This window comes from Adelges cooleyi, unplaced genomic scaffold, assembly GCF_023614345.1.
Source record: "Adelges cooleyi isolate 19-005CV unplaced genomic scaffold, UGA_ACOO_1.1 ACOO_flye_CR_arks_rails_tigmint_CR_PRNA_247, whole genome shotgun sequence".
Taxonomy (NCBI): domain Eukaryota; kingdom Metazoa; phylum Arthropoda; class Insecta; order Hemiptera; family Adelgidae; genus Adelges; species Adelges cooleyi.
The window spans coordinates 11,714,269-11,735,882 of record NW_026095912.1 but is presented as its reverse complement, the minus strand read 5'-3'; the positions used below and the strand labels follow the sequence as shown (position 1 = coordinate 11,735,882).

Sequence of the window (21,614 nt, the reverse complement as noted above, 5' to 3'; positions counted from 1 at the left end):
TTTAGTATCTATGCGCCTAACACGTATAATAGGTAGGTTTCCCAGTTGATATTAACTGTTTCATGTTTGTATATTATAATTTCCATGGAAAATATTGTATAAGTACACAGAGCTCTGTTATGAACGCTTTATGTTTACCAAACATCTACAAATTAATCTACACACGAACGCAAAAGTTGTACTCAATGCGCCAAAATAAGACCAAAACAAATCATTCAAACGAGCAACATTTGTCGGATCCGTACCTACCTGCGGCTTATCTAGGAATAGGTATAAACATAATTTTGAAAAAATGATATTAGGGCTCATAGCGTTTGCAATGGAAATGGCCCTCATGATGTTTGAACCTTTGTATCGGACGTACAAAATCATCAAGTTGGGCACGGCGCCACCGCCAGAAGACAGCCGAGCACTGTTCATCCATTGGTCTGTGTACGCGCTATTTCGGGCTGTCGACTGGTTGCTCAGCCCCATGCCTTTGTTCGGTTTGCTCAAGATCGGTGCCATCGTATGGCTTCGGAACGGCGACGGTGCCGAAATGGTGTACAATTCGTTTATTCAACCTATTTTCACGCAAAACCAGCCGGCCATCGACATGTGGTTGGAACGGTGGGACAAAGCCAAAAATACGGTTACCGCCATAGGGTCCAACTAGACCACTAATTAATAAAATAATATTTGATTTAAAAAAAAACATTTAATAAAGTTGTTCCGGTGGTTGTTCATTAATGAACACTTGCCTACGTATTTACTATTCACAGTTCATTTATTTAATAATCATTCTGATTGTGAGCTGTTAGAAACGTAGTTGGTCAATTACAATTTCCTATGGGCAACTATAGTCGAGTTAATTTGTTTAAACAAAAGCAATTTAGTTAAAACCTAAGTTTAGTTCATTGTCTTATTTCAAAATTTATTTTATACTTATTACCAAATTTTTATTTAAATTTCCAATGTTTTTGCTAACAATAACCAAAATTACAAAATAAAAAATCATACTGAAATTCCATTCTTGTTGTATTTCATAAATTTATATTTTACAAGTCTTTAGAATTTCATTCAGAATTTTACCTAACCTGGTTTTTCTATGAAATAATTGTCTTAAATAAAGTTTCAGTAATATTATATACTACTTACTATAATACTATATGTGTACTTCCTATATTTCATAAAAGTTACATAATATTACATAGGTATAGCAAATATGTAAGTTGATATTTTACTTTTTCAAGTTACTCTCTAAAACTACCATTTGAATAAATATTCCTTACACAAACAATATAAATTAATTTTCAATAAAAATGTATTATAAATTATACTAAAGAGTTTGGAAAAATAATTTTAGTTAAAACAAATATTTTATAGAAAAAAAAATACTGTATCATAAAATTCTGTAGATTTATGTGGCTGTACGTATTTAATTTTATGCTTAGTTTCTTTGGCACTAAACGTTTTCGAGGGTAAGAATCATGTTGAGAAAAATTAAATTAAAATCTTATGGTTTGAGTGAATATAAAAACTAAGATAAGACAATTTTCTACATTTTTATTTTTAAAATCAGTATTATACCGCTGTTATTAATTGTTTATTATTTACCCTTACCTATCTTACGTGTAAAAAGTAGTATTTCTATTAAATACCAACTTAAAAATAAAATAATTAAATAGGTAATTTCGAAAACCGTGTATACCGATCCCGCTGTCAGCAAGGGGGCAAATTCCCATCCTGCCCTCCTCCCCCCGCCAAATGACGCCACTAGTCTAGACTATTTGAAAAATTCCTACTTCAAGACCAGCCACTGGGCCACAGGCTTCTGATCTATTATAGTGTTATACATAATATTTTCAAAAAACAGCCTACTGCCTAACCCGTGCCTGTTAACGTTGGTTTTAGGAACGGACGTACGCCACTAACAATTGATATTCGCTTCGTTAAAACATTGCTATTTTGTAATAATCGGGCAGCTGGCTTTTTGGTAATTTTTAAAAGAGGACGAACCGCTGCGGTTCACACCCAGGAAATATCGAGTGGACACTTTATGATGGCTTCAAATATACGTAGTAGGCCGTAGCAGTCGATGAATTACGTTGCTGTAATTTTTGGATCATTCATAAGTGTAATATGCAGAATAGGTATACTACCTGTTAGACGGCCACAAGCAGAGCAAGTATACCGCCTCCTCTTGTATTATGTGTGTACAGGTATTCGCTTCCCGTGTACCTACCTCGCCCGCGAGTGTACCCATATAGGTAGTGTCGAGAGGCGGTGGCGGAACCGCTTTTTAGGTTTTACACATGGCATGACGTCTACCTATATAGTGATACACCTGTACTGTATAATGGTACTTAATACCGACGACAGAGAGCAGGTGCATTTGGGCTGGTTCTCACGGGTAAACGCGCGCCGCGCAACACAATCTCTTCGGATACCAACCTGAATACTATCTTGGCTGGCGAAGGCAGGCCGAACGCTAGACAGTAACCTTAGTAATGCAGTATCACGCGAGCTGTGAATACGCATCATTGCCGCGGTGAGGTCTTCCGATTAAACGTTGGTTTTGTCTTAAACATTAATAATAATTATTCGCGTAAAACGTTCAACTAAACCGACTGTTTTACCGCAACGACAAAAAAATACTATGCGCTGTTGCGAAATTGTCGGCTCCATAGTGAATTTTACGTTTTAATCAAGTGCCTCTTTTTGCGCAATAACCTATGCAGACCCTCGTGTAAGACCGCCGGAAGTATCTAATTAGAAAACAATACAAGCATAAAAACCATTATGGCTCACACCGCCGTGCTAAGATCTCAAAACCGAGCAATCTCGAAGGTATGGCATTTAACGTTTTTATTTGATTTTCATTTAAAAAAAATTTACATTATACTATACTTTTGTATGTACATACTTGACCGGAGGAGTAGAGCCGATAGTATAGGCCGGTTAGGTTTTTCATTGTTTATGTTGGTAGGAAGTGGCTGCGGCTGTGGCGGCGACGGCGGCGGCCACGGCACATAATTATCATCGTGAAGACGGAATAAAAAAATTATATATATATATGTATAGGTATAGTACCTATAATATACTTGAATAGGTGCCTGAAGTAGGTAGGTACGGACCGTTACAGTTACTTACTTATTTTTTTCATCCTCCACTCCGAATAATAATAATAATATATTTTAAATAGCCGCGACATTATAACACCAATATTTGTTGTTACTCATATTACTATTACCTATTGATATACATCCGCAATGTATACGAATGATAAAAAAATATTTATCATATATATTATATTGTATATATTACATTATATACAGCGTTAAATCGCCCAAAATGCTTTCACGTCAGCATCCGTTTAATTGGACGGCGTCGTTAAACAATGTGCATCGATGACCCAAATCGGTCGACAACTCTGGTGTTTGCACGCTTGACCGCCAAATAATAATAACAATGCACTTAAAATACTATCAAAACGCGTATAAATTGATCATAAAAATGTTTTTAATGTAGTTTTGGTTGTCTGTACAAGTCCCAAAGTTTTCGTTAGGCTTGGTTGACGCTAGCTAATAGATATCTATACTTACTAATCGGCTAGGTAGGTATCTGCGGTATGTAATCATAATTAACATGTGTTACGAAAGACAATAATGATATTACTTTTATTACATACAGGATATACCTAAATTACAATGTATTATTATTATTAGGTATTATAATAATATGCGATACGGATTATTAATCGTGGGGTGCGAGCCCAAGCGTTTCGACACAGCGTTACAAAATCTTGTCTAAAGCTAATTTTAAAAATATACATTTAAGTACGGCCAACGTAATCGTTTTTATAAAAACCAAGCGAATATTACCTATTACATAGGTACCTATTTATAATATTATTGATGCGCCAGCTGATGCCGATGCTGTACACATAAGCAGGTCAAGCAATATCGAATTATTACCAGCCCGTCCGCGGTTATCTAGCAATTTAGGCGGTGTTTGATTTCCCGTGACTAACACATAGATATGCACTGTAGTAATATTATTTTAATTTTACACTTGTACTCCCAAATTTATATAGGTTAACTGTTAAGCGGTCTCTCTGGCAAGGAGCGGCGATTAAGAAATTTTATTTTCAAATTAAATCGTTTAGTTAGTTATATGTAATAAAAGTGAAAACCGCCCGACCCTAGGAGAATCCCAAAATTACAACTTATGTTATGTTGCAGCAGCTATTGCGTTTCATTTCAGAAAAACTAAAAGTCGAAAGACTCGAAATTGTGTTGATACTTCCATAATTTATAGTAGCGTAAGTAGGAAAAAACCCGATAGGAGCTGGGGTGTTTAAGTCTCTGACTGTGTGTACATTTGTGGCTTGGTTCACAAAAGGCTAATACCACTTTTTGTCGAAAATAAGTTGAACAACTAAAAATATAAATTTAATTACCCTTTACAGTGTATACAAAAATAACACTCCTTGGACAAAAAATAAAACGAGTTGTACTAATTTTTTTTTTACGACATTAACACAGAACCTAACAAAATATAAAAACTTTAAATCACATTTGCCAAAAGGACAGAGATTGGCTTACTTTCAACCAAATTGTAGAAATATATTATTTATTATATATTTTAATCTTTTTTGAAGTTCGCACTCATGTTTTAACATTTCTTGTATTTAAAGATTGACCTCATACGAGGTCATGGCCTTGCCTACTGGGAAAGTGATGGCGATTTTTAATCATTAAAAAAAGTTAAAACTTTTCATCTTATAATTAATAAATGATATAATATCGTATTATTAATAATAAATTCATTTTGTATACGTAGTACAATGATTTTTATTCAAAATTTTTTGAAACAAAATTGTCCAACCAAATTAACTTTAAAACAGACTTCCCTTGTTCAATGCATTTTAAACAGACAAAAATAATCAAAAACTATTAAAACTTGTCTATAAATATAGTTTGTTTTTACTCTTTATTCTAATTCATTATTATGCAAACGCAATTTTAATGTTTCTCTAAATTTAATATTTTATCATTTAAAGAAAGTAAAATCAGTATTAAATACCTAATAAAATATTTCTTAGGAGGCTTATACAAATTGTAGGGAGGCTAAACTCTCCGAATGCTTCTTCTAATTTTGTCTATCGATTCCAAACTAAGTATGTGAAATGTAATTTCAGTTTTCGACAACTAAATTAAAAAAACTCGTTTTAGTGTGTTTACTTACATATGAAATAAAAACACGTTTAAAAACATTCTCATTATGCTGTTGTAGATTTTTAATATGTTAATTAAGCGACCAAAGACAAACACGTTTATTATTTTGCTAATATTAATTTAAGAAACCAAAATGTAGTAAACTTAACTCGAGGTTTTAAAAAAACCAATTTCTCAGTTACCAGTGTAGGTCTACAAAATAATACGTATTCCCCCTGTCGTCACACTTATATTCTATAGATGTGTTGACATAGTTAAAGCAGTTTGTACATACCTATATATCAGAGCCGTTTGGTGGCCGCGGAGAGTGAAATGTCCAGCGAATGGCAAGTGTATTCATGTGAAATTTTATTGACCAGACCATGCAACGAATACAAAATGGTCCATTAATATTACGGTCTTTGTAGGTTAAGAAATGATTTTAGGCAATTACAAATAGCCGGCGATCCTGTATTGTGTACCTAGGCTCGATCTATTATGTGTACCTACTCTTCTAGAAAATCGAGCGCGTCAAAGTGGCTATTATTGAACAGATTCAGCCAGTAGGGCGGCCGTTTAGGTAAATGATTCTACTGTAACATCTCTATGCATTCTAAATTTTTGTATGGTGTATAAGCTTAGACCTCAAAAATATTGTCTAAACAAAAATATCTATGTGTATTTTGGTTATAATTAAATTATAATGCTCTTCGATCGTAATACTCGTTTAATACTTAATTAATACAAGTATCGTTATTCGTGAAGCACGTTTCAGTCAACAACACCTTATAATAATATAATAATAATAATATATTCACATAATATACGTACAAGATGATAATTATTATTATACTGTGCTACGATTTAGACTATTTGTTTGATTTTAATTGTTTACTCCCGTGTAAAGTAGTCAATCGTGTTTGCTTACAAAAACACGTTAATATGTAAAGTAATTCTACCGCAGATATTGATTACGGGCTAATTTTGCATTGGACACTCAAATTTCCAAAACAATTTTACTGAGAAGGTATCGGTTTTAATTATTATGCGTTTTAATATGTTTGTTATGACTCGATCACGATAATATTTTCTAACTGCTGGACCATTATGCTGAATTAATCTGAATAATAACCCTAGTTTCCTTTATTTTTACTTTGTCCTTGGAAAAAAAAAATGTAGTTTATAGTGTAGTTTTTTATGAAAGATTATATGGGTATTACTAATTTGGTTAGCTTAATCTGTTTTTGATTAAAATTAAGCTCAACATTTGGACGAGAGGAAGGATAGAGTGTAGTATTATGTGTATCTGCTTTCCTTATCAATCGCGCTCCAAGATGAAGTTACCTTTAGGCTATGTTATTGAAAAATATAGGACGTAGGCGTAAAGGCTACGTGAAATAGGACTTTGGTGTGAGGTTGTGCACAATGGAGCTACAAGTCTGAGAACATGGGCACTTCTTGAGCCCACCCACTAACAAATAAAACTAAAACTATTCAAAAATATATCAAATTTGATAAATGGCTAACTAATAACTATTAAAGTACGAAAAAAGAACAATTTAAAAAATCTTAAATCTTTTAAAATAGGGTGTGTGTCATGTTTGGCCAATCACCCTGTACGACTAACAACTTGAAGGTAGGAGAAGGATCTTTATTATTACAGTGTTAATTGTTTGTACAGTGTACCGCAGGTATATAATTTTATTAAAATTCTGAGGTTTTAAAATATTTATTGAGAAATAAGCAAAAAAAAAAGCTAGCAACGCAATTATTATTAATTTTATACTGCGTATTTAATTTTTGATACTTTAATTTTTACCACTTACAGATTCATTTGGAAGCGTTTTCTTGAGTGTGATTTTATCACTTTCAAAAAAAATAATTGCTACATACATATGACCGTCCCGACCTCATCTAACTGTAATACACTCTTCCTTGTGCTGGATTTTTTTCTATTAGACGGTGTAAAAAAAATACATATATATAAAATGCAATGTTGTACGTGCTTTATTAATTACGTATTATTATCTCATGCGTTGCGTTGTAAAGTCAATCGACTCCATAATTACCCAATGTCTATTGCAGGAGTTTCCAAACTGTGCACCACAATGACCTAGGGACATGACTAGTATAATCCATACGAAAATAAAAAATATATAATACAACTTATTGTAATTATTTTTTGTTGAATTTAATTTGAATTTTATAATAATAATATTCCTGGCGGTATTCATGAATACAACTATTATAGATTATATTAATTAGTCAGTCAATAGTCTGAATAGGGAACAAAGGCACTGAAGCTGGTTTTGGCCCGAAAAAACGACACCACCGGCTAAAAAGTTTAGGAATCCTTGGTTTATACCAGCTATGACGTGCCGACATTCGATTATTTCATTTTTATCCTTTATGTGTACATAAAATATGATATGGCTATCATTATTGTAGGTATTAATTATGTTTTTTTAATAAACTGGTTTGCAATATTGCTCGATGCGCAGACGCTATTGCCTATTATAAATATGAGTTTTTTTTTCTATTTGCTAATAATTACCTAGATAATACTACGAAAATAATATAAACAGCATTTTTACAGCAAAATAAATCATTACTGCTGTCGGTGTTACTATAACCATAGATTATAAATATATGATACAAATAAGCTATAACACTATCGGTACACTATTTTTTCGAAAGAATGTTTGTTCAAAATTTGTATTATGATATTTATAAAAAGGAGCAAAAAGCATAATACCGTCTAGAATATAGCTCTAGATTACATACATTTTTATTATATAAATTTCAATCCATAAATGGTTGTATTCTCAACAAGGTCGTCCTACTTTGCGAGGCTCATATACTTACGGGCGAGTGTTAAGTAATAGTATTTTTGAGAGCTCATAGGTCATAATTTGAACATTAAAATTTTGCGCTATGAAAAATAATTTTTGGCAATGTTGGAAAATTATAGATTTAAAAATAATGTTTTTTTTAAACCATTATGTCACATTTACATTTAATAATTTCAACGTAACATTTTTAGCTAGTAAAAAATCGTTTTCAACAAAATATTTAAAAAAAATTAGTCATCTAAATACATTTCATTATGCCTTAAGTGTTTAAATATTACACTGATAGAAATTCTTAAAATAAATCCTGAATATAAAGTCTTGAGGCCTGAGCTCTGATTTTTGTTTTCAAATGATAGTAAGACATATTGCATTTGTAAGTAACATCTATCAAGAATAGAAATTCGAGCTAGGATAAAGAAATCCAAATTCGATATAGTTTTGGTCGTAAGTAGTATAGTTCTACAGATTTCTTTTGCCCAATAAGAATTCGTGCTTATTAAATTGATAAAGTACTTAATAAGGATTGTTACGTAATTATGGGAAAAAGTGAGAGAAATTGTTTTTAAGAGATGAGTGTCGAAAAATATTTTAATTAATTTTAATAATTAGTTTTATCGACTGTCTTAATTTAATACATTCCTGCATCCTAATAAAAGTATCTACTGCTGTAATGGCTATCCTTATAATTTTTTTTTTTTTTGAGCATAAGTTTTTTTTGAGGACAAGAAAATTACATTAGTATGTTTTTATTAAACTAATGATCGATCAATAACTAGTCTTCTTGGGCAATTAGCTTTTATGATTCATAAAATGATAAAAACGGATATAAGTTAATAAATAGAATATTCTACTGAAAATCAAGAAATATACCTAAATTTCTCAAGCATTTTCTCCTAACAATATAATAATCTGTGTCGGTATACTTTGACAGTAATTTATTATTTTTGGTGCATCTACGGACTACCAAAATCTTCCACTAACTGTAATTTACTTAATACCCATAATCTAAGTTTTCAGCTAAGAAGTCGTTAAAAAATCATTATTAAACCAACAAGCCGTTCAATATTGGATAATAACTTTGTTGCTGTTATAATATCATTTAAAGTTTGATTGTATAATACTCATCAATCGTAATGCATTTTCCAGGGAACAGATCCAAAAGTTGCCACTTGTCGAGGAAAATTACAAAACAAACGTTCAGTATTGAACCAGGAAATTAACAAAGAACTTAAACTTCGAGCTGGAGCTGAAAATCTATTAAGGTTAATTACTTATATTTTTTATCTATAATATTTCATAGTATTTTAAATATAATTTAATTATTTATTTTTATTGAAAATTCAACGTTCATTAATTATTAATTAGGCATCGATGGATGACTAATTTACATGAAAAATTATAAAACTTACCTATAGATCGTTTATAATTACAGAGCTACAAAAAATCGAAAGTTAAAAGAAACTGTAGCTTTAGAGTTAAGTTTTATGAACTCCAATTTGCAGCTCCTCAAAGACGAGATGGCACAGTTGAACAGTTCGGTGGAAATTTACCAAGACGACAGGTGAGTCGATTGTCAATTAAGTAACCATTTCGATTAATTAGTCAAACAAAGTAGTATAGTAGTAAATGATAACGGAAATAATTATTAGTTGATATTTGGTGGGCATTTTTTTCGTTGTTGCAAGCTGTTAACCTATAATAAACCTATTTGGTACAATCTATATAAAAATACTACCGCGCATATGGTAGAGGTTTAATCGACCAAGTGTATGCGGATCATCCAACAAGTTAATATAATATTGTGGAGCAATGACTTCTAGTACGATTCATAATTAGTAATTATAACGTAAAGACATTTAAATTGAAATTCCTAAGTCCAATAACTTTATTTTTTAATTTATTTATTAATTTGTATTCAACTTTGTAATTACTCTGTATTATTTTTAATTATTCGGGTAGGTATAAACCAAGCTATACAGTAAAAATTATACTTGTAAGTTTTTTCGCATAAGTAGTTTTGAAAATATCGACTGTCGTTATCTATTCAAGACAAAAATTAAATTATATAAAAGTAAAACAATAGAATATTATAAAATTCTTAATGAGTTGTAATTATAACAATTAATACGTTTCCTTGAAAAAGCGTAATGCGGAACTAATTTGATTTTCGTTTGCCTTCGAGTCGGTTGTTGAACTTAACATAGTATGTAAATGTAAATACGGTTGACCACCGATAAAAAACAGCCAAAATACTTATCTAGTGCAATTATCTAATACGGACAACGAACTGATGAAGACCTAGAAGTGCGATTCCTTCAAATAAAAGTTATCTGAGGTCGTAAAATATGTTTAACTTGTATTGGTAAATGGTATACAAAGGAGAGAGGCATTTGACACGACACTACGAATCATACTTAAATCATAAAGTCTTAAACACTTTTTATGTTATGACTTATTTCAATTAATTACAAATCGAGATACACATTCATTAAATTATGTTATTAAACACTAACCAGAATTTTTTTTTTTACTGCAAAATAATATAGGATTTAAGATTTAGCTGGCTGATTTTATTTTTCAATCTTTGTTAAAATTCAAATTCAATTTAAAAAAACTAAAATTTCAATACCTAGCTATGAATATGTTTTATTGTAATCTAATCATTGAAGAAAAAGTAATGAATCCAGAAACAGTTTTATGTTAATAATTTTCGGATCTATTAATTTTGTTATTTTGTCAGCAAACGTTTCAGAAGTAGTTAAGGTAAATAATCTCTTCATTTATTAACATTTCAAAGACCTCTAATACCATATCGTGAATCGGTTGAAGGAAGAATAGTAATAAATTATAAAACCTAGATGACAAACTCGAAACTCAGAAAATAAAGAGTTAGGTTAGGTATAAATAACTATATATTTTTTACCAAGTATCAAAAAAACGACAGACGTTATGAATCTCATTCAACAGGAGTTGAAAGAATGGAAGCCTCTTATATAATAAGTATCTTATTTTTAATACCAGTTTATGTATTTTATTCCAGTTAGAAATGGTGGTAGAACCAAATACATACCGTATGTAAAAGATATTTGTAGGTATACCGTTATAAAATGTTAAGTGAACTAAACTAGTAATTTAAAACTATATATAAATAAATATTAATATAGATAGATAGTAAAAATAAAGGGCGAATATCTCTCAGATTCCGGCTTTATAGTTTTACATTTTTTATTACACTTCTAATACTTGAATACTTAACACGTTATAAAGTCGTAATTCCAAATAGTCAGGTACCTGCGCTGTTTTACTTGTTCATCGTTATTATGTATATCGAAAAGCTGGATAACGGCTCTCTATTAGGTACATATTTCGTTGAGCGAGTTTATTAGCATTTATCACCGTTGTCAGACAGTACACCGAAAGTCAGAATGTCCATAAATAAACAAACTTGTAACTATAAAATGTAGGCGAGTTAAGTTACAGTTAAGATCAAAAGTACCCTCGTACTATTTTCTGCTCGTAATTAATAATAAAGTAGACCCGAAATTAGTTAGGTTATGATTAGTGATTAGGGAGTTTGAGATATTGCTCTTTCTAGTCTCTAATAAAATTCACAACTCCAAACATGTGTTGATAATAATTGGTAACTATCAATGTGTTGCCAGTTGCCACTTTATGTTTCTTATTTCCTAAGACTGCATTTTAGTTCTAATATTCTAATCAACTTCTATGTTATACTTATTGATAGTTCTTATTTTGTAGTTTTCACCTATTTAAGTCTAATCTGATGTGTGTAATTATTTAAATTGTTTTTTTTTAAACTAATTACAGTAAATATTTATACACAGCGTATCATATATTACTCACTAGTTTTGTTATTTTATTACTGTTCCCTTTGCAAAGTCGTCCTACCTATAGCTCTTAAAAAAATGTTTTATATTTTATTAGCAGATAGTTGGAATAAAATACCTAAGAAACTTGACAAATTTTTAAAAAATGGCAATTTTTTCTTTCGTTTTACTACACCCACGATATTTTCTAAGCCACTGACCAGATTTCTTCGTGTAGCAACTCTATAGATAAAAAATCGTACATTTAAGGTACTTAATTGGTCCAAAAATTAAAAAAAATTCTCCCCTTCTCTTTTAAAATCGATAAAACACTAAAAAAATGTATACACTTTTCAACTTAAAATTACGATGCTCGATAAATAATCGAATTAGTCCCAAATTTGTAGGAAATATTCTTTAAACTAGTACTACTGATAAACATTGACAAAGCAAAAATATATCATAAGCCCTTTCCCCTAGAAGGGATTAACATTTTTTCTTTATTTCACTTTTTCAAGTAATGTTTTAGGGATTTAGGTCTGAAAATCACTAATAAAAGACTGGGTTTTTAAACTTCTATCTTGACAACTAATTCGTTTTTGAATTTTTACGTATCAAGTTTTGGCTTTTGTATAAAAAAAACTATACCTAGGATTCATCTACAGCGGCGTTTCCCCTCCCATTGATTTAGAAAAATTAATACATTTATAATAGCTATTTTGGCAAAAAGTAGACAAGATGAATAACCGGTATATTTTATTAGAGTTCATATTTAAGTAGTTTTAAGTATCAAAATCTAGTGAACTACCCTGCGATCGGTAGCGTTGTTTTCTTTTTTTTTTGTATTGAATACATTATTGTTATATAGAAATTAATTGTAATTAAATTGGCGTACAGAACCGTATTCGCAATGGCCAGAACGTTTTCCTCTGCTATACATAGTTACTGGCCGAGCAGCAGAAAGTTGGATGACCGGGATAATATGCTCTGCGATAAAATAGCCGTGCGCATAACTAGAACATTATTGTTGTAAATGTTTACATTTTATAGCTTCGTGACTTTCACTCAAGCGCAAACCCAGATGATCACCGTGTGGCGTGCTGTATTCTAGCAACCTGTATGCAATATTATGCTCCTCGTCTTCGTTTTATGGAGCCGTTGTTCTTGCCATGCGGTCATGCACTCCGGTCGAAACATTTTCTCGTCGATCTCCAAACGGTTTTTTATGATCAATTAACAAAACCGCGAACGAACATTTTTCGTGCATCGACTCCGGTGTGATTTTCAAAAATCCACCGCAGTGAGACTATCTTGTATACACTACAATATATACATAGGGATCGGCGGTCGGTGTCATAATTATTAGGTATACAATAGTATTATACTATGCTGATTTCAACCGAGACCATTAAACCGACTAATTAGCATGTAAAACCGCCGTGGATTAAAAACACAACCGATTGTACTGGGTCGTTTTACTGCCGTTGAAAACGACATTGTTGCGATTTAAGTACAAAAGGAATCACTAATTACCTACAAAAACCACTTACACAGTTTAAATAATATTGAATTGTTTTACCTTGAATTGTGCACTGCTTACTTTGCGCTGATCGGTCTTGAGTCAAATTAATAGACACATTTGAAACAAGATGAAATTTGTTTAATTTAAAACAAAACAATTACTTTTGACCGTTTAGCAAATAACAGCATTATTAATAAGAATCACAGTTATATAATATGTAAAAATATTTTGAGACTTTCGAGTAATTTTAATTTACCAATAAAATAGGAAATCTTAAATTCATTAATACTTAATTTAATTTTTTTTTAATATTATGCTGACTTTAAAAAGTATGTAGGTAGTTGAAATCTAAAACATGTATTTTATAGAATTAGAAAAAAATCCATTTTATAGGAGATCTTATGGGAGACCCCATCAGACACTATAGGCTACGTGTAGGTAGTATTATGATTATAATCAGATATATTCTGGACCTGATATGTGTTATGTTGAACGGAAAAAAGGTAAAACGAATATTAATTATACAGGTTACTTGAAGTCGTTCATTTAAGCGATAATATTTTAACAATATATACCAGACACTAGTGATAATTATTGGGTAGGTATATACTTACCTAATAAAGAATTGTAATTTGCTATAAACAAGTTAACGTTATGTAGAACCTGAAGGTATTAATTGTAGAACATCAGCTATATTAAACATTTTATATTATTATGTTTTAATGTGAATTTATTATGATTTATGATAGAACGATAACCCTTATATTACTATAATGTGTACTTTTTTTTTTCTAGTGCCGAACACATCATGCCTATGATTCCGTTGGGCCTAAAGGAAACCAAAGACATCGATTTTAAGGACGCTTTTCAAGTAAGCCGTTAGAATTGTGTACACTAAATCAACAACAACAATAATTATAACTGTACTCGAGATTAGTTTCAAATCTGGTTTGTGATCAATAATGTAACATTTAATAGTACACAAACTCTAATGTATTATACTATACCTACTGTTGACGTCTCAATACTCGTTTTGAATCGGTACGAGGTCAGGATGTTTTAAATAATTCAGCTCTTTAGCGGATTTATAAATAAAATATTCGTTTAACGGTTCAATAATGGACTACAGATTTTTTTTTTTACCTGGTTAGCCTTTCGCAGTTATTTTACAATATATACTAGACCATTCGGCTTATGAATAAAAAAAATCTAAAGATAACAACTTTATAAATATCAATAGTAATATAAACATGTTAAAAAAACAACTCTCGAGCTATATAATAACATAATGGGTATAAACCTACTGACTACTCGAACATCCGTACCGGATTTAGTTAAATACCTTTATTGGTCGGAATAGTATAATACTGTCATTAATTTACATACATTCGTACTCTTGGCCCAAGACAGTGCGTCGTCGGAACAGGTTCTTTTTTATGTCACATACAGTTTTCTCCGGCTAGAAACCGTACATACATTATATATATATATATATATATGTGACTGTATACTTCAGAAGTGTGTCCCGGTGTTTTCCAAGTACACATTTTTGATTTGACAATCGCAAAGTCCCAGTTAACCGTATGGAAGTCTTTTACAGTTCAATAAACACAGGCTCGTGCGTTTTCGTATGCCTACTATATTAAAGTGTCTTTAAGCCAATATAAAAATTGTCTACACTTTAGTTTTAACCTTGAAGCGTTTTTAAACTCGGTGGTTTCGCTAACTATGACTCAAATAGTGCTCTTTTAATATTTGCTTTTTGGAAGAATTTCGGTGCTAAAACATTTTCCGGTATTTTCGTATTGAATACCCCTTCTTTTTAACTGATTATTTTGTCACCTACTTTTGATTTATATTTGTCAATCTACATGTTATAATCAAATTATAATTATATATAATCATGTGACAGTCAAACAGTCTTATTAGTACAAGTATTTTCTAATAAAAACAGTGACCAAATTAGATTGTTAGAGAATTCCAGTTAGTTTAGGCTATGTCAATTTTTTTTTAGGTAATTATTTTATTGATATCATTTAATATGCAAGGTATTTTTCTACTGTCAATTAAGGGTTCCTGTTATTGAATGTAGTCCTTTTAGTAGATAATTAATCATATACTTTTTCAAATATGAACAGCAAATAAACAAACAAATAAAACTACTATATTTTTTTGTTGCCAAACGAACAGTTTGATTCGGTTAAAAAATTATTCGAAATAATATTATTTATAATAAAACTCGGAGTGAGTGAGTATACATTTATTTAATGCATATTTATTTAAATTTAGTTTACCAATATAATTGCGTCATGTTTATTACATACAACCCTACAGAAAGTGATTCGGCTTACTTAACCCTGGTAGACTTAGATGAGAGTTTAATAGGTACTTGTTGAATAAAAGTTTATTTAGATACGTGAGAAAGATGTGCCTGGTAAAAAGCAATATTACTGTGTTTTTTTTTGCAAAACTATAAATTCGATTATTCGTGTTTTCCATTCCATTGGTCCTGAACAGACCTCGATGTTTGTTATATAGTCATACTTCCTCCGTCATTGTATACCAAGTAGTATAAATCTGTGCGATACTTTTAGGTCTCGCACATCAAAGCGTTAACAAAGTTTCCACACTAAAAGCGTTAAATCGTGCCGATTCAAGGCGCAATTTCATGGTTAAAGAAATCGGAACAAATCATGATAATTGTATTTTATACGCGGCTTGTCGGGTTTAATGAATTTCCTTAATTACAATAACGTTAATTGATAACGATGACTGTTTGTTGTTGCGCGTTATAAATTCGAATCCAACCATTTTATAAAAGGTGAAAGAACCATTCCGGCTGACGGACACATCCAGAGTTTATCCGCGGTCATTTCAAATTTATTCAAATTCTTTGTTATATTAAACGAACAGCTAGTGCATAAAAAAGAAAGAGTATGCTGTGTAGGTACGTTTATGATATTAATCTATGAACAAATTTAACCTTTTCACAAATTAAAAATATGAATATCGTGTGGAACAAATGTATAATAATATATTTTTTAGTTACGTAGCCAGGATTTTGTCACAGAGATAGGACTTAAGTATACACAAATACTCCTGCGATATATTAAGCACCAATAATTAAGTTTGGTATTAAAGGATAAAAAATTTAAAAAAAGTTTAAACTTAATTTACGAAACACTAGTTTAAAAAAAAATTATCGTTTAAATAGTCCAATTTTTCAGATGTCATTTACGTTTAATTTTATAAAATACATAAATTGATAAAGAAAACAATTGTACTCAATCATTTATTAAAAATTAAAAACAATGGCTTCCGATTACGAAGGAATCATCACTTACTTAGTCAAAATTTAGGTTGCAATCTCATTTCTAGTTAAATTATGTATTATTAAATTATTTTTATATCTATTAAAAAAAAAAAAAATACGAAGAAAAATCCTTCTTAATTTATTTTTGATGTATGGACATCCTATACGGCTATAAAATTAATATTTCAAAAATATGGTGAAAATATTTTTTGGTCATAAATAGCTTAAATATTTTTAAGACAATTTTAAACTATATTTAAAAATTATAAATATTTATAGCTTCCTAGTTTTGTGCTGTTGTTAACTATATATATACATAATATACTGGTTTACCGGTATACCTGTAACTAGGCCTAGTTCAGAATGTTAATAAAACAAATTATATTGATATTATTTATTTATTTGCTATTTGCTATTCATTATAAAGACAAGTTTTATAGTAAACATAAATTTAAATTATTTAAATTGATTACTTAATGGTATTTCATTATCTGGTGTCATTATAAAAACAGGATATTCAATTACATAATTTACACCTACGATTTATTAGATATATTAAATTAATTAATTATTTGTATTAGTATTCCTTCTTAATTAGTGTCATTATTATTACTATTGAGTGTTGGTTTTATGATTAATTAGTTAATTGGTTGCACCTTATACAAATTTCTAATTTAATAATCATTCCAATTCTGCTAGGCTCAACCTAAGTTTTGGTGGTTTTATAGGTGTGTGTGTGTTTATTTTATTTACGACCATAATTAACAATACACATGTGTTTTTAAGAATGTATATTTGTTTAGTACATACAACTTTGGTAAGCAAATACGCGCTTAAAAAGTCTCTATTCTTAAAAGCTGACAACGTTAATACACAGCTGTACTTGGAACAAAGGTCTTGACAGTTTCCTGCTCAATAATCGATTAAACCAAAGACTTAAAAGTTGTATCGGCCGATAAATGTTGAATATTTATAAATTAAATATATTGTAACTTCCTATATTGACATAATTTAGCCTAATATAAGCCTAATTATACTGACTTGCAATCCTTGACGACTTAATTATTCTGCGCAGTTATATTCTGAAATAAAATAATTTAATAAATAACACTATTCACTATATACTAAGTAACGCGATTTGACCTTGCATTTGATTAAAACTATTAGTTTAAATTTGGCCTTATGCTTTGTCGCGAAGCTAAATACGTAGTTATTTTACTATATTACATAATTACTATTAATGTATTAATAATACCTATACAATATGTATTGACGTGTCCAATAAAGAAAGACGTAACTAGGTTTTTAAAAAAAAAAAATTATTTTCTTAAACTAATAACACTTGTTTTCTGTACTACCAACTAAAAAGGTAGTACCCAACTCAATTCTGTTATTCAGAATTTCTTTGGTCGCGTGTTCTGTTAAAACATTTTTTTTTTTTTTTTAAATCTAGTTACGTCCTTTTTTGTAGTTTGTTGAACACGTCGATATATATTATGTATTATCTATTATATAAAAGAGTAAAAATGATTTTAGTCTGTATTGATTTTTTATTTATTGCTATATTTTACAGGATTTTATTTCCGAACACTACAGCGAAGACTGTAGACTTTACGAAGAAGCCATTTCCGATTTCACCAAACTCAGACAGGTACTTAACTTTTAACTAAACGATTACTAGTGCAGCCAATAACATGTAATGAATTTTATATTATTTAACAGGACATTCAGTTTCCCAGAAGGGATAGTTCGGGAATATCACTTTTGATTCATTATTTCAATCAACTCTACTATGTGGAAAGAAGGTTTTTTCCGCCCGATCGGAGCATGGGAATTTACTTCGAATGGTACATACTCTTTATATACTTTGGCACATTTCCACATTTGAATAGTTAATAAAAAATATTGTTTTTATTAATTGGTTTATGTCTAATATATGTTAAAAGGAAACGTGTTATTTTCTACTTTGAAAAACTCGTTCGATGATATTTTGCCGGCTCTGTTTATAATACTTCACAAGTTTTATATTTAAATTTAGAATAATAATGTTATACTTTTAAATAAAGCTTAAAAATATTACGCGATAAGTATTCCTATATTATTATACTTGTGCGTTATATATATTGGCATAACTATGAGGAACTGTATACAAATATTGATAGAACGGGTCCTCATATCTACCACGAACATTAACGTTAACTAACAACATATTATTTTTAAATACCCAATTGATTCGGCCAATGAACTCGGTCTTTACCTCGGTATACCAATGTGCGGTTACTGAAAGTTAAGTTTATGATCTATCGGACATGCAAAAAATATTCCTATCTACAGCATGACAATAATACATATTATTCTATTGTAACTTATCTAAGGTATGACTCTCTGACCGGAGTGCCGAGCTGCCAAAAGACCGTGGCTTTTGAAAAAGCCTGTGTCCTGTTCAATGTGGCTGCCATACACACACAGATAGGCGCCAAGCAAAACCGATTGTCCGAAAAAGGGTTGGACCAAGCCATAGGATGCTTCCTGCGGGCCGCCGGCACTTATACTTACATCCAGGAAACGTTCGTTAACGCTCCTAGCATGGACTTGTCGTCGAACATGATGACATTGCTGGCCAAGATCATGATGGTCAGTATATGCCTCTAACTAAATCACTGTCGGTTAGATATAATGCATCTATGAGCATTGTCAGTGGCATGGTGAAATAATCTTCAAGTGGTTGATAGATTCTTCCCCCATAGATTTTTTTTAGTGGGCGTTAATCTCTCTCTTAAATCATTGTAGGAAATAGTGGAATTTGTTTATAGTGGTAATTGACTTAGCTAAATATTTTTACTAAAAATGTTTGAGAGAATCGTAGGAGAGTTTACCACACCACTGATAATTTTAAAGAGCCTTAGCTATAAATGGTAATCAGGTGACTGATTGCTTGATGAGTATAATGCCTCCCATACACGGTTTTGAATGACAATCAACGTGATTTACATTCATGACTGACCGTGTATGTGTATGACTGATAATGACTGACAATCAAATTTTTTGACTGATGAAATTTAAACATGTTTGAATTTTTATCATCAGTCAAGATTGATCACATTGATTGACATTCAAGACTGACCGTGTATGGGGGCTTAACTTCAAATGTATGCTTTCTAACGGCTAAAGTGACAATTGTTTTTCTTTGTGTATATGGTTCAGGCTCAAGCGCAAGAATGTCTGTTTGAGAAACTAGAACTGCAAGTGCACAACAAGACGGACTATGACTTATCTATGGATCTCGGTCAAGAAGCCGCTCAAGTGAGTGCAGTAAAATAAAATAATTGAATTTTCCTTGGAAGTAAATGCATGATTTTGAACGGCAACCGCCCACCGTTTTGTCTGTTGCCGCAGGTGTCCGAAATCTATGCAAACATCTACTCGCTAACGTCTCTGGAAGGGATAGCCGGCTACATACCGGACACGTGGGTGTCGTTGATCCAAGTTAAAAAGGAACATTACGCGGCATTATCGTACCATTACACCGGCATAGGCGTTTGGGAAGTTCCGACTAGCAATGACAAGCACAACAACAGCTGTAGCACCAGCAATAGCAGTAATCGACGACGATCAATGCACTCTGCCGGTTCTTCTTCGCCGGCCACCATTACCGACGAAAACCGTAAACAATTGGGTAAGCGAATGATCGTGAGCCACTTAAGAGCTCGCCATATCGATTCCATTTTGAAATTATAATTCCCTGGATTCAACTTCAATTGTTTTATACAATACAAGTAGAATTAACCAACCCTAATACCCTCACACCGCATTTATCTATCTACTCCGTGTACTTTCATAATATTCTGTCTTTATGACATCCACTCACTTACCCGTAGTCCTACCTCTACCCTCGAAATCTCTCTGATCTACCTCTTATTCACTTGATAGGCTTTATTTTATTAACATCCTCTTTCACAACGTGTCCAAACTGTTACAACATCTGTACTATGGTCATACTATCATGTCATTGAGGCAAATCTCAAACTACCACTTACGTACTCATTTCCTGTCGTGTGTATTACCTAGTCACTTATACTTTTTTTTACTTCTATTTTCCTATCATTCGTCTTCTTCTTCTCTAGCTCAAAACTCGCCTTAACATATCAATCCTCACAGTAAATAATATGTACCCCCCGATCACAAAATGCATTAAATCATACATCAAATATGTACCTACCATTGCTTTTTCCTTGAAGAACTGATTCATCTGCATTACAACTAACAGCTGTTTTAAACTGGCATTAATCGTTGTTATCCGTTTGGAAATCCAAAAATGTTCAAAAAGTTAACCCAATTATGAATAGATATTTCTACATTTTTATCGGTTAGGTTCGAGTCTGTTGTCGAACCCTCTTAAAACCCCTGAGAAACCCCAATCGGCTTTAATCCTTTTTCCCCAAGTCTTCTTTTATGTGTTTAATTTTTATTATTTTTGTCTGACCCACAGGCAAAGCTCTTTTGAAACTATCGATATTGTTTCACGAAGAAGCGTTGAGGATACAGAGACTGTGCAGAGAACTTCGTTCGAAAAACTCTCTGGCCGAAGTACTAAAATCGGCCATGAACATCACTATAGACGTGCTGAACGACGAGGGAGGTCTAGAAGAGATTGGCGACGATGACTTCTATTGTGATACTATAGAACCGCCCGTCATCGAACGTGAGTTTATTGATATTAATTATTTAACATACATAATAAATAATAATATATAAATTTAAATAACTGCCAAGCAGCAACCTTCGCCATTTTTTAGACTCAAGTCCAAAGCTGGACAGTTTTTTAGTTAGTTACAATATTATTATGCTACGCGAAAAAATTTTAAAATCACCAGCTTATCTTGAAATATAATTAAACAATAC

At 31.3% G+C, this 21,614-nt stretch overlaps 1 protein-coding gene across 1 annotated transcript in view; it reads left to right on the top strand.

The window, feature by feature from the left end:
- Positions 1-2,413: 2,413 nt before the first annotated feature.
- The window catches only part of LOC126837254 (rhophilin-2), a 21,630-nt gene continuing 2,429 nt past the window's right edge, over positions 2,414-21,614 (top strand). The window contains exons 1-10 of the mRNA XM_050571092.1: positions 2,414-2,829; positions 9,197-9,312; positions 9,483-9,611; positions 14,195-14,270; positions 18,286-18,363; positions 18,435-18,559; positions 19,088-19,346; positions 19,917-20,015; positions 20,109-20,388; positions 21,202-21,414. Of these exons, the coding sequence (XP_050427049.1) occupies positions 2,782-2,829; positions 9,197-9,312; positions 9,483-9,611; positions 14,195-14,270; positions 18,286-18,363; positions 18,435-18,559; positions 19,088-19,346; positions 19,917-20,015; positions 20,109-20,388; positions 21,202-21,414 (1,423 nt within the window). The 5' untranslated portion in view covers positions 2,414-2,781. The remainder of the gene's footprint in view (positions 2,830-9,196; positions 9,313-9,482; positions 9,612-14,194; positions 14,271-18,285; positions 18,364-18,434; positions 18,560-19,087; positions 19,347-19,916; positions 20,016-20,108; positions 20,389-21,201; positions 21,415-21,614) is intronic.